Below are 14,387 nucleotides of genomic sequence, written 5' to 3' on the forward strand. Positions count from 1 at the left end.
TATAGTGCCAATCTATAAAAAGGGAACCACCACCACCCAGGGAATTACAGACCTCTCAGTGTAACTTCAGTACCTGGAAAGAAAATGAAGCAAATACTGTGTCGCATGACCGTCTCATAAACAAACTAGGGAAATACAACCTAGATGGAGCTACTATAAGGTAGGTGCATAACTAGTTGGAAAACCATTCCCAAAGAGTATTTATCAGTGGTTCAGTTACAACCTGGAAGGGCATATCAAGTGGGGTCCTGCAGGGATCAGTTCTGTTCAATAAATTATTTGGATAATGGCAGAGAGAGAACACTTAAAGTTTGTGGGGAATACCAAGCTGGGAGGAGTTGCAAGTGCTTTGGAGGATAGGATTAAAATTCAAAATGATCTGAAGTAAATAGGATGAAATTCAATAAAGACAAATGCAAAGTACTCCACTTAGGAAGGAGCAATCAATTGCACACGTACAAAATGAGAAATGACTGCCTAGGAAGGAGTACTGCGGAAAGGGATCTGGGGACGATGGTGGATCGCAAGCTAAATGAGTCAGTGTGACACTCTTGCAATGACAAGCGACCATCATTCTGGGCTGTATTAGCAGGAGTACTGTAAGCAAGACAAGAAGTAATTCTTTCACTCTACTCCAGCTGATAAGGCCTCAACAGGGTATTGTGTCCAGTTCTGGGCACCACATTTCAGGAAAGATGTGGACAAATTGGAAAAAGTCCAGAGAAGAGCAACAAAAATGATTAAAGGTCTGGAAAACATTATCTATGAGGAAAGATTGAAAAAACTGGGTTTAGACTGGAGAAGAGAAGATGGGGGGGCATAACAGTTTTCAAGTATATAAAAGGTTGTTACAAGGAGGAGGGCAAAAAATGTTCTTGTTAATCTCTGATAGGACAAGAAGCAATGGGTTTAAATTGCATCAAGGGAAGTTTAGGTTCGATATTAGAAAAAAATTCTTAACTATCAGGGTGGTTAAGCACTGGAATAAATTGCATAAGGAGGTTGTGGAATCTCCATCTTTGGAGGTTTTTAAGAACAGGTTAGACAAACACTTGTTTGGTCAAGTTATTATGTAGTCCTACTTTGAGTGCAGGAGACTAAACTAGACAACTTCTTGAGGTCCCTTCTAGTCGTACACTTCTATGATTCTATAATGTCATTTTCAGAGAGTCCTTGTTCAAACCAGAATTTCACTTTAACTCAGCTGTGCCTGTCAGACAGGCTCTACTGTACTGTATCATATTCAGTCATGAGTGTTAATAAATCCTTACAAACACCACTGTCAGTCAGAATTCACTAAAATGATTTATGATTAATCTGTAATAAAACCAAATAAAGTACAATGTTGTTCAATAATGCAGTTGATTAAAAACCATTTCACCCATAGAACATTATACAAACCACTTTAAAACAGCAGTTGTCATTCAGGTCATGTAAGGAAGTCAGACTAAAGATATTTTATACAACAGTACTTTTATCCAAGAGATCCATTTCACTTCTGGCTACAGTATAAAATACTCCATTTCAAAGCGGGTATCTGAAATACAGATTACAGTTCTGGTATCCAATAATAATCTCTTGTCTTTCAAACAAGTTTCACAACTGGGAAATATTTGTGAGGAGAGAAGTCAAATTCTGGAGGAACCTAGAGGGAGAGAGAATATTAAAAGATTACTCTGACATACATCACTACTGATTTTATTCCAAAAGGGGAATTCATGGCATAGTTATCTTGGAAGAAAATGCTAGTTTCGCCTACTACTTTTTTTTTCCTTGTTTTGTTTTTTTAAGCTTTAAAATATCATAAAAGAACAAAAAACAAGAAAATCTTGTCAGCTAAAAATCAACTTAAAAAAACTCAACATCAAAAGCTATTCTGAGTTGTGGAAAATAGTCTCTGAAAGACAAGTCATCACTAGTGAGGGGCGAAGAGGGACACTGCCATCTGGGGAAGCCATCAGCCTTCTCAGTTAGAGCTTGTACTATGATGGAGTTGGTACCAACAGAGAGAGGGGAAAAAAGAAAAAGTACAACTGAACTGATACAAAATAAGGAGATAGTGAGATTTTAATTTTTCCATCTGAGTCAGACACAAGACATCATGTCACTGCCTAGCGGAAGTCAGTCCTCATATACTGTATTGGAACCATGCACGAGTACTGAAGAGGTGAGGCACTTTTTTTTTTAATTATCTTCCTGAAATTGCTTCTCTTTCCAAGAACACAAGATTAAAAACTAAAAATGCTGATCTACCTCCCACCAGCACCTTGCTTGTTGTCCACCCACCCACTTTCCCTTTGCTCAAAATGTGCGTTCCCCATCCTTCTGTTTCCACATTCTGGATACTCCCCCTGCCCAACCAATGCTTTCCTCTACTCTCCATCTCACCCACTATCTGCCCCAAGCTCAGCTAATTTCTCCTATTCCCCTCCCCACCTGCTACAGCTTCTCCCCAATCCTCAACCCTTCTACTGCTTACTTGTACTTCCGTGGACCCATTGCTATCAGCTGCTTTCCCTTCTCTCCTTCCTCTTAATGTCTAACCCTATCCATACACATCTGCTGTTGCTTCCATCATTAGCCTCACCTTCCACATCACAGCTCCTGTCTTTGTTGCTATTTACATTCTAGATGCAGCTTCCCAGCTAATTTCCCTCCCAATGTTCAAACATTTGAGGACATAACAAATTTCAAAACTTGAAATGACAGCTTCTCAACATGCTTCAAGAGTCACATTTATTTTTTAATTCTAATTTTTTCCATATTTGGATCAGATCTGTATTCCCTCTAAGGCTTAGAGTAGTTAAAAACTGAAACTGTGCATTCAACTATTAGAGCTGTAGCAGAAATGGAACTGTTGACTGTGTTATTCAGTAGTTAAAGACAATAAATTCAATTTGATTGTGATTTTCTTACCTTAGAATCCTTCTTGTGACCGCCTGCCAGCAGCTTCATGACCACAATGTTGGGTTTAGCAACTTTTAGAATTCGATTGACCTAACAGAAAGTAGTAAACTTTCAAGTGACAATTTATGGCCAAGAAAAAATAATTGAAAAAAAAAATCAAGCTGTTTCCATAATATAATGCTTTGACTGGAATATCAATCCCATTTTAAGAGGTCAAAACAATTTGTACTACATTTTCAAATATATAAATTATATTTAACCAGCTTGATAAGGCAACTAACTATGTTTAATACAATAGCATTTTTAATATAAAAGAGACCATACAAAACATGGTATTTCATATTCATTCTCATGATTGTCAAACCTCTGCAGATTTCAAAGTATTATTTGTCAGGGGTTGACTTTATGCTTCATGTTGCACAGGACACATTCCTTCCCTAGCAAGTGCTGTTCTTATAAACCATGGTACAGGCAAGTCTCATCTTATGTGGCGGTTCCGTTCCGTGGTTAGCATGTAAAGCGAAAACCACATATAGTCAAAATTACATTGAGTTGAATGGTGAGCGGAATCGCCCGCACTACAGATACATTATTAAAATTATTATTATTTTTTTTTTTTGACGACCGCGTAAAGCTGAAATCGCGCATGTTAAATGCACGTAAGATGCGACAGACCTGTATACAGCGGGTAGTTCAATGTGGGAAGTTGACAATCTTAAATTAAATACTTGAGCACTTTAATAACTAAATGATAATTTTCTGATACATTTTAATTCATCACAAAAGTATTTCAGTTAGAACTAATGACAAAGCCAATAATGTATTCCAAACAAGAGCGTTTACTTCTGTTTCTCTACATTTCAGTTTAGCCTTACCTCATGATCTGGGTTAGGAATATTCTCCAGTATCATTTTAGCCTGTTGGAAGTGTTTGCTAGCTGCCATATAGAGATCAGAGGACTGTGGAGGGGGGCTGTATTTATTTAGGTCAGACATTTCCTAAATATCAAAAAATATATATATATATATTAAAACTAATAGTCAACAGCACATAAACCTTTCTACATTGCTTTGATTGGGATCAGAAATCAATCACAATATTTAATTAAAACCAGTTTTTCCTTAAATCAACTGAGTACTGGTTAAAATATTACCACCACTAAATAGCAGAGGTCAAATTAATATTTGTTTTAACCAGTTAAATCTCATGTATTGTAATCTTTATTAAATAGCTTATTATTTTAGAGCACCAAAAAGTGTGCAAGACACCTCACAGCACCAATAAATGACATGATCCCTGCTTTGGAGAACTTGCAATCTATTTGCAGCAGTGATGCCATCAGGTAGGCAGCAAAACAGTGAGGAATAACTAAGAAGGAAAGAGACAGGGGAAGAGCAGTAAGAGTAGGTGGTTATTAAGCACAGGCTTGCGTGCACAGGTTAAACAAGATTTTTTTTAAAGTTACTTTTCCTTAAAAAAATTAAAAAATGCGTAATTCTAAAGATAGGTAAGATGATATAGCATTGTTGACACAGAAAGCAAGGATGGTCTGATCTGCATTATCAATTGCATTTTACATGCAAAACTGCCTTCATATTTGTTGCACATATCTTGCTTGCTTGCTGCAACAGTAATACTTTGGCTGTTATACATTTAGAAAAGTTAGTTGTTTATTATTCTAGCTGATAGTCTGTCAAATTTGATATCTTTTTCACACAAATGCACACATTACAAAGAGTAACAGCAACAAAACTTGGCAAAAAAGTCCAATTTTAGAAAAGTTTGATTAATTTTCCTTACTGCAAATACAGTGAATAGCCTCTTGTCATTCTCTACTTTGCTTAAATAATAACTTAGAAAAATGAAAGATACTGTTATAAGTTAAAAGTACTTAAAAGTATGATACTGTCCTTCAATACATTGAGATGCATCAATATGTGCTATAAAATCAGCCACTAGGCATGTAAGTGTACATGCAGGGCCTGATTTTACAAGAAATGTACAAACATATTGAAGGGCAGAGTTGAATCTAAGTGTTTTAAGATTGTTTGGAAAGAGTTCACCTTGAACTGCAGATAGTGCACTGGTGGTGGTGTGATGACACTGTTGAATGGAGCAAACCTGTGCTCATATCGAACTTGCTCACTATCAAGCTCAAATTTGGGTTTTCTCACTTTACCATCCATGTCAAAAGCGATCATTGTCTAAGGGAAAGGAAGGAATAAAAGACCAAAGTGAAACCTGTAGCAGTTTGTCATAACACACAAGCACTACCGCATCTTGGAATCCACAATGGTACACACAGGAGGATGGGAAAAAAGTCATTCTGAAATACTTTTCCAGGCATTTGATGCAAAAAGGTTAACTGTATTTCTCCTGTCTCTGGATTCTACTCTTGTCTATTTGTCTGCCTAGGGAATGGACTTTTCATGTGTGTTTTATAATGCACCAAACAAGTCAGGCAAATGGTTAGCAAGGTAACTCCTCCTCTTTTTAATCTTGAGAGAGAGGGTGGATTCATGAAAGAGCCTACTCAGATATCAAACCACCTCTGAAGCACATCTGTTGGGTCAGCTGTCAGAGGGCAGAAAACAGAGAGGCTAGGGAATCAGCATTCTATTTCTTTTAGCACTGTATAGTACTTCCATTTTAATGTATTTTTAGTGCTTGTTTTATTACATTTCCGCTAGTATCATTTATAGTTTTTGGTATCCAACCTGGTTTGGTGACAGGAGAGGGCACTATAAACAAGTTCCAGTGCCTAAAGACAATGGCTTCAGCAGACTATTCATCCTTACTCATATCCATTAGAAGACTTTAAATAGCATTATTCTATGTCTGATAAAACACTATTTAGAGTAGGAAATTTCTTTAGGAGGGCTTGGCATGCCAAAAATGAGGGCTTGATTCTCAGAACCAATAACAGAATGGACACAAATTACAAAAAAGGGGGCGGGGGAAATTTTAATGCTTACCACCACCATATAACAAAATTGAACCCTATGTAGACCATCTGTTCAGTAATAAGTTACCTTGTACATCCCAGCACACATATTCTGATATGCTTGGCTCATGGTGATCTCTCTGCTCAGAGGGCGAACTGTAAATTCCATATACAAAGATATTTCACCCAAAATAATGATACAGAACAAATGCAGGAAAAAATTTTTTTTTGGCAACTAGTAGTTCATTAAAATTAATTGCAAATATCACATGGTTTTCCTGTCACCTTCTCTAAAAATTAGAAACTCTCCTTTTAAATTAAGATTGAGGACCAAATGAACGTGTCTGTTAAGCAAGGTACTTAAGTACATACCTAACTTTTATTCACAAGTAGTCCCTGGACTTTAATGGGACAATTTACATTCTCAAAGCTTGCGGAACTGGAGCCCGATAGAACTTCTTAGGAATATAATAAAAATTTGATCTGACAATACATACACCACCTCACACTCAGACAAACATTGCCTTCATAAAGCTATACTTTTTGTAGGATAGTGTTTCCCAAACCATGGGCATGCTCCCCTGGAAGTGTGGAACAGTAGTAGTAAACATTTCTGCCACAGTGTGCTGCTAACATGGTGCTGTTGAAGGAGAGAGACAGGTAATTTGTCTTCCTGAAGAGAGGCTCAGTTTGCAAAGAGTTGGGAAGTGCTGGTGTATGGATTAAATCATATTCAATTAATCAAATTGCATCTACCCAGCAATTGCGCTAACCCAGGGTTTGGACCCATGGTCCCACCAGGGCTGGAGGGTCCGAGCCCTATTGCTTTGCAGTGTAGATGCAGCCTTGCTTCATTCAGGCCCCTGGGGTCAGCTGGAAGTATCACATAATTCCATGAGACAACCTCCTTAACCCTCTCTATCCCAATCTGCAATCCACTCTATTGAAAACAGAAGCCACCTCCCCTTTGTGAACAACAGCAACCCAGATCATCATTAACCCACTCTATCAGAGAGCCTCCTGGGTTTGCACTGGAGAGCGAAACAATGAGGCCTTTTGCAAAGCGAGCTGCTTCCTGGTAACATGCAAGGCAGGCAGTAAAGTCTTCCCACCGTGCACCACAGTCCTAGTGGCCACATTTGGGGAGAGGGATGGTGCTAGGGACTCTGGGATATGCTTACTTTGACTCGGGTCTGCGCACTGCAGTGTGAATGCAAAAGTCCTAGGTTTGAGTATGGGTTAGAAAAGTACCAACATTGGGTTAAAATACAATGTAGGTGCTCATGCCCAGGGTTCCCTAACATGGGTCAGTTGACTTGAGTCCCACTAACCCTGGGCTTATATTGCAGTGTAGACATACCACTTGAGGTCAGTGAAGTTACACACGTATAATGCCAGTATGAGAGAAATAAGAGACACTCTAAACCTATTGTACCTTTTTTCTTTTTCTTTGTTTTCTTACTACTACGGCCTTTCTGCTGCTCTTCCATTATTCTCTCTTCTGCCATTTGAGAGCTATCAGCACGGCTCAGTGTTGACATCAGCCAGGCATAGAGAAACTCAGACAGATACCTATAATAAAAATAGTATCCAGGTACTACATACTACACAGCAAGTTATATATAGTGTGTTTGCTGTTATTACACATTGTGCATTTTCTTTCATGAAGAAAACAGATGGCTATACTCAATTGATATTTCCTTTAAACTAACTGAAGGAAAAAAGTCTCAACACCATAAGCTCAGTGATGGTATAAAATGACTTCTGTTCTTTTGCTAGTTTAAATTAAAGTCTGGGTATCATGTAAGTATTCAGTTAGATGACTTCTAACCATTTCAAAAATCTTTAAAGAGACTTCAGGCTAATACTTAAATAATCCAAGAGTTTAGGAACTGTACATATTAAATTACAGAGAGACTTAGTATTTTAAAGGACAGGTTTCAGAGTAGATTATTGAATCTATTTCCCCATGTTAAGTATCCTCACACCTTCTTGTCAACTGTCTAAAATGGGCCATCTTGATTATCACTACAAAAGTTTATTTTCTCCTGCTGATAATACCTCACCTTAATTAATTAGCCTCTTACAGTTGGTATGGCTACTTCCACCTTTTCATGTTCTCTGTATGTATATATATTTCTTACTAGATGTTCTATTCTATGCATCTGATGAAGTGGGCTGTAGCCCACGAAAGCTTATGCTCAAATTTGTTAGTCTCTAAGGTGCCACAAGTACTCCTGTTCTTTTATTTTAAAGGAGTCCCTTTAAAAAATTTTTTAAATTAGTATTTTTTTTAAATATTGACAATGCTTCAAATGCAGTTAACTCACGTGATTAACTCAAAAAAATTAATCACGATTTTTAAAAATTGCAATTAATCGCAGTTTTAATCACACTGTTTAACAATAGACTACCAATCGAAATTAAATATTTTTCTACATTTTCAAATATATTGATTTCAATTACAATACAGAATACAAAGTGTACAGTGCTCACTTTATATTATTTTTTATTACAAATATTTGCATTGTAAAAAACACAAGATAGTATTTTTCAATTCACCTCATACAAGTACTGTAGTGCAATCTCTTTATCATGAAAGTGCAATTTATAAATAGATATTTGTTACATAACTGCACTCCAAAACAAAACAATGTAAAACTTTAGAGCTTACAAGTCCACTCAGTCCTACTTTTTGTTCGGCCAGTCACTCAGACAAACAAGTTTGTTTACATTTACGGTGAAAGTGAGAACAGGTGTTCGCATGGCAATTTTGTAGCCATTATTGCAAGGTATTTATGTGCCAGATATGCTAAATATTTGTATGCTCCTTCATGCTTCCATGCTGATGACACTCGTTAAAAAAAAAGTGTTAATTAAATTTGTGACTGAACTCCTTGGGGAAGAATTGTATGTCTCCTGCTCATATATTTCATGTTATAGCAGTCTCGGATGATGACCCAGCATATGTTGTTCATTTTAAGAACACCTTCACCATAGATTTGACAAAATGCAAAGAAGGTACCAATGTGAGATTTCTAAAGATAGCTACAGCACTTGACCAAAGGTTTAAGAATCTGAAGTGCCTTCTAAAATCTGAGAGGGACGAGGTGAGGAGAATGCTTTCAGAGGTCTTAAAAGAGCAACACTCCGATGTGGAAACTACACAACCCGAACCACCAAAAAAGAAAATCAACCTTCTGCTGGTGGCATCTGACTCAGATGATGAAAATGAATAGGTCAGTCCACATTGCTTTGGATTGTTATGGAGTAAAACCTGTCATCAGCATGGCTGTGTCCCCTCTGGAATGGTGGTTGAAGCATGACGGGACATATGAATCCTTAGCACATCTGGCACATAAATATCTTGTGATGCCAGCTACGACAGTGCCACGTGAATGCCTGTTCTTACTGTCAGATGACATTGTAAACAATAAGCAGGCAGCATTCTCTCCTGCACATGTAAACAAATTTTTGGCTGAACAAGAAATAGGACTGAGTGGACTCATAAGCTCTGAAGTTTTCCATTGTTTTATTTTTGAATGTAGTTATTTTTTGTCTATAATTCTACACTTGTAAGTTCAACTTTCATGATAAAGCGATTTCACTACAGTACTTGTATTAGGTGAATTGAAAAATACTGCTTTTGTTTTTTACAGTGCAAATATTTGTAATAAAAATAATGTGAGCACTGTATACTTTGTGTTGTAATTGAAATCAATATATTTGAAAATGTAGAAAACATCCAAAGATATTTAAATAAATGGTAGTCTATTATTGTTTAACAGCACGATTAGTTGCACGATTAATTTTTTTAATCACTTGACAGCCCTAATTTCAAGCATTACAATTTTTAATAAGTAAAATCATGGATTATCATATTAAGCAAGTGTATCACTTTAAGGAATCGTGTAATTCAACCATTACACACAGAATTCTGAAAGAGAGTCCTAAAGTGCTACTACATCCTATGAACAAAGTTCTGGCCTTCTTTCAATCTATTAGCAAAGGTGGCGGGAAAACTACTCTAAGGGCTAGTCTACACTTACCTGCTGGGTCGACGCGGTGAGTTCGACTTCTCGGAGTTCGAACTATCGCGTCTAATCTAGACGCAATAGTTCGAACTCCCCGTGCGCTCCGGTCGACTCCGGTACTCCACCATTGCAAACAGCGGTGGCGGAGTCAACCTTGGAGCCGCGGACTTTGATCCCGCGGCGTCTGGACAGGTAAGTAGTTCGAACTAGGGTACTTCGAGTTCAGCTACGCTATTCATGTAGCTGAACTTGCGTACCCTAGTTCGACCCCCGCCCTTAGTGTAGACCTACCCTAAGAGTGCAAAGCATGAAGAGTAAAAATAAACAAGTCTTCAAAAAAATTCCTAGTTCAGTCCAGAAATGTGTTACTGACAGAATTCTGATGAAAGCTTCAACCGAATATTATTTTCTTCAACAAAAATATTTTTTTGGTTTTCACTTAAAGATCAAATTGAATAGCTATTTAGTACTATAGTTTAACTATGATAAGATGTATAGAGTCATTAAAAGTGGGGGAAAAAAGACCATGCAGCAAATGGATACTAATCATAATTGCCACAATGTATAAGTACCTTAATGGGGAAAAAATCCCAGGCACTAAAAGGGCTCTTTAATCTAGGAGAGAAAGGCATAACAAGATCCAGTGGCTTCAAGTGAAAGCCAAACGAATTCAAATGAGAAATAAGGCATACATTCTTAACAGTAAGGGTGATTAACTACTGGAACAAACTCCCAAGGAAAGTGGTGGAATCTCCATCTATTAAAATCTATCTTCAAATCAAGAGTGGAGGCCTTTTTGGAAGATCCATGTTAACCAAACACAAGCTGTGGGGCTCAATACAGGGGCAACGGTGAAATTTACTGGCCTGGTATATAGTAGGTCAGACTAGATAATCTAATGGTCCCTTCTGGCCTTAAAGAAAAATCTACTAAAATCAAATAGCAACAAATTCATTAGTTACTATAATGTTTTCTTCAAAAGCCTTAGTTTGAAAGTCAATTATGAAATGCCAACATGGAACCAGTTTTATTGCCCTTACTACCCTGGAAGCCAAATTCATAGACTGGCATCAATAGTAGTAAAATAGTAGTAAAATTAATGATTGTCTCACACCTTCAGTAAGATCTGGAATCGGGGCAGAAGAACAGTGAAGAGGCAAAATTTGCAGATGACACAAAATTGCTCAAGATAGCGAAGTCCAAAGCTGACTGCAAAAAGTTACAAAGGAATCTCACTAAACTGGATGACTGGGCAACAAAATTGCAGATGAAATTCAAGGTTGATAAGTGCAAAGTAATTCACATTGGAGAAAATAATTCCAATTGTACAGACACTATGATGGGATTTAAATTAGCTCTTACCACCCACAAAATACCTTGAAGTCATCGTGGATAGTTCTCTGAAAACTTTGCTCAATGTGCAGTGGCAGTCAAAAAAGCTAACAATGTTAGGAACCATTAGGAAAGGGATTGATAATAAAAACAGAAAATATCATAATGTACTACATAAATCCATAATACACCCACAGTTTGAATACTTCATGCAGTTCTGGTCACCCCATCTCAAAAAAAAAGATATCTGAATTGGAAAAAGTAGAGAGATGGGCAATGAAAATAAATAAGAGCATGGAACAGCTTCCATAGAAGGAGAGATTAAAAAGACTGGAACTGGTCATCTTAGAAAAGATGCAGGGACATGATAGGTCTATAAAATCATGAATGGTGTGGGGAAAGTGAATAGGGAAGCATTATTTACCCCATCACATAACACGAAGTAGGGGCTACCTAATGTACTTAATAAGCAGCAAGAAGACAAAAAAAAGTATTTTACACAATGCACAGTCCACCTGTGAAACTCATTGCCAGGGGATGCAGTGAAGGCCAAAAGGTTCAAAAAAGGATTAGGTAAGTTCATGGAGGATAAATCCATCAATGACAATTAACCAAGAGTGTCAGTGATGCAACCCCATGTTCCCAAACCGCCAACTTTTTATAAACACTCTAGGGCAGCGGTCCCCAACTTTTTCATCTGGTGGGCGCCAGACAAAGGACCGTGGCGGCAGTCGAGCATCCACTGAAATGCTTCCGAATTTCGGCGGCGACGCCTCTCGATGATGCCGCTTGTCAGCAGCAAGCGGCATCATCGAGAGGCGTCGCCACTGAATTTAGGTGGCGTCATCGAGAGGCATCACCGCCGAAATGCTGCCGAATTTCGGCGGATGCTTGACCGCCAGCCAGGACGCGGGTGCATTTAGATGCCCCCGCGTGCGCCATGGCGCCCACAGGCACAACGTTGGGGACTGCTGCTCTAGGGGATTTGACTTTCCCTTACCAGATGTAAGTAGTATGCAGTCCTTTGAAGAGTAACAGTACAGTACGTACTATACATTAGAATTCATTTTCAACGGAGTTAAAAAAAATAGTATTAAGATGTCAATTTAACACGCGAGTGCTTTATTGGTCCATTACACACAAGCCATTTAAAACATTTTTTTTTCCCCCTTTTGGCCATCTCCTCCTATGGAAAGTAGTTCAAGGTGGAAGGAGTATAATAGAAGATCATGTATGTTGTTTCTGCACACTGCAATCTTCCTGTTTCACTAAAATAAGTTGTCCAAAAATATTGTGTGTGTGTGTCTCTCTCTCTCTCACTAAAAACAGAAGGTACTGCTCTGAATATAGATAGGGGATACATTTGGAGTAAGATGTTTTTAAAAATGATCTCCCAGCTCAATGGGTCTAAATGTTAAAAATATCTAATGAGATTAGCATTGTTGGAAGGGAACAGAATATAAACCAGAAGCAGGTAGTGTTTTTTCCTTTAAAATCTATGCTGGCTGCCAGAGTCAGCATTGCTTCTCATGGGACTAAACCACTTTCACTGAAGATGGTCTATTAGAACAAGCTAAATAAGTAGCCAAGCAGTGATCTGGACAGTGCAGTAGTGAATACACTGTAGAGAACAAACATGGGAGAAGGGACGAGATGGCCCAATAGTTTTTTTCCCCATCTCTAATTTTTATGATGCAGTGAGACTAAATATTTTGTGCAGTCAGTCTGGGATAAGAGCATTGTTCTAAATCCCAGTTTAAAACACTGGCCTAACAATGTTCTATACATTTACAGACTGGGCTCTGTGGGAACATCCCCTTTCCCCCCCCAAAGCTTTCAATAAAGTGTACTCTTACCAATATATGTAATAATACTCATGCATACTGTAAAGTTCCAATTCAAAGCCACTCAGAAGATACTGTATCATGATGCGGAGATTATGGTAGAGGACCCAGGTCCCCAAACAAGCCAGATGTTGCCTTTGCGGTTCCTGTTTCAGCAGCATGCTGTGAAGTGCTGCATCTACTTTCTCTGCCTACCAGAAAAAGACACAGCAAACTTAAGTAAAAATAGCACAGCTATAGGAAAGTGAGAACATACTGAGAAACAATATTCATGGTTTTGCCACAATTAAAACCCTCACAAAATTCTAAATGAAAATATGGTCAATAAATCCATATTACATATTAACAAGGGAAATCAGTTTTCACAGAACATGACTTCAGCAGTCCAAAAAGCACATAAAACTGGGTTATATAATTTACTCACTGTCTGGGGTAGAAGAAAAAAAAATATTTTTCTATACTACACTGCCATATTTACTGACAAAGGATTTAATTTTATTGACTGTTTTAATTACTGAATAGTCAAATTTACTAACGTTTGGTAAACCAGCATGAGTATTGTATCCACATACTATATGCAGCTGTGAGACCAGGAGCAACAGCTTGTTACGGTTACAATATCATAGAGGTAACTGAATATTTTTGGGACCTTCCACAGCACCAAATTGTAAAAAAAAAAAAAAAAAAAAAAAATCACTAGAATATGGCTCCAGATAGGAAATAGCATGTAAAATAATACAAAAATAAACAAACAATCTTCTATTGTTTTTATTTTAGGCTAAATGTCTGAAGATTTTCATTTTTTTTTTTTTTTTTTTATAAATACTATAATTGAGAGAGCCTCCATAATCCTAAACAAAAGAACACAACCACAAACTGTTTACTCAGGAAGAAACAGCTCAAGAACAATGCTGACAAACCCCTCTACTAAGCACCCACATGGAACACTGACCCACCACAAAGGCAAAAAAAATCTTCCCATTCCACACTCCTCTGCCCTGTACATGCAAAGCCTGGAAAAGTAGTGTTTTTCATTATTTCTTAAAAAATAAATCCATCTCCTACAAGTGAAACACAACCTCTCACCATGGTCAATCATCCTCCAATTTGGAAACAGTTTCATAGATGAGTTGAGTATGTGTTCTTTAATGTTGGATGACCGGGAGGTAAATGTAAGTTCTATGTATTTTATAAATTTTACACTTAAAAAAAAATCTGGTTTGTTACACAGATTTGCAATTAATATTTTATACATTCATTTTGTACAGATGCAATTTCATCTTTGAAACAAGATGTGCTCTGAACTTAAAGTGGCTCAGAACTAAG

The 14,387-nt window shown here is 37.5% G+C and overlaps 1 protein-coding gene across 4 annotated transcripts in view; it reads right to left on the reverse strand.

The window, feature by feature from the left end:
* Window positions 1-1,286: 1,286 nt before the first annotated feature.
* NAA35 (N-alpha-acetyltransferase 35, NatC auxiliary subunit) overlaps window positions 1,287-14,387 on the reverse strand; it is a 38,742-nt gene continuing 25,641 nt past the window's right edge. For all 4 annotated transcript variants that reach the window (XM_039543051.1, XM_039543052.1, XM_039543053.1 and 1 more), the window contains exons 17-23: window positions 13,074-13,252; window positions 7,287-7,423; window positions 5,940-6,007; window positions 4,971-5,111; window positions 3,783-3,905; window positions 2,917-2,997; window positions 1,287-1,645 (exon numbers count right to left, since the gene is read on the reverse strand). In XM_039543051.1, the coding sequence (XP_039398985.1) occupies window positions 1,586-1,645; window positions 2,917-2,997; window positions 3,783-3,905; window positions 4,971-5,111; window positions 5,940-6,007; window positions 7,287-7,423; window positions 13,074-13,252 (789 nt within the window). In that variant the 3' untranslated portion in view covers window positions 1,287-1,585. The remainder of the gene's footprint in view (window positions 1,646-2,916; window positions 2,998-3,782; window positions 3,906-4,970; window positions 5,112-5,939; window positions 6,008-7,286; window positions 7,424-13,073; window positions 13,253-14,387) is intronic.

The sequence above is a fragment of the Mauremys reevesii genome, linkage group 6 (genome assembly GCF_016161935.1).
Source record: "Mauremys reevesii isolate NIE-2019 linkage group 6, ASM1616193v1, whole genome shotgun sequence".
NCBI classification, from domain to species: Eukaryota; Metazoa; Chordata; order Testudines; family Geoemydidae; genus Mauremys; species Mauremys reevesii.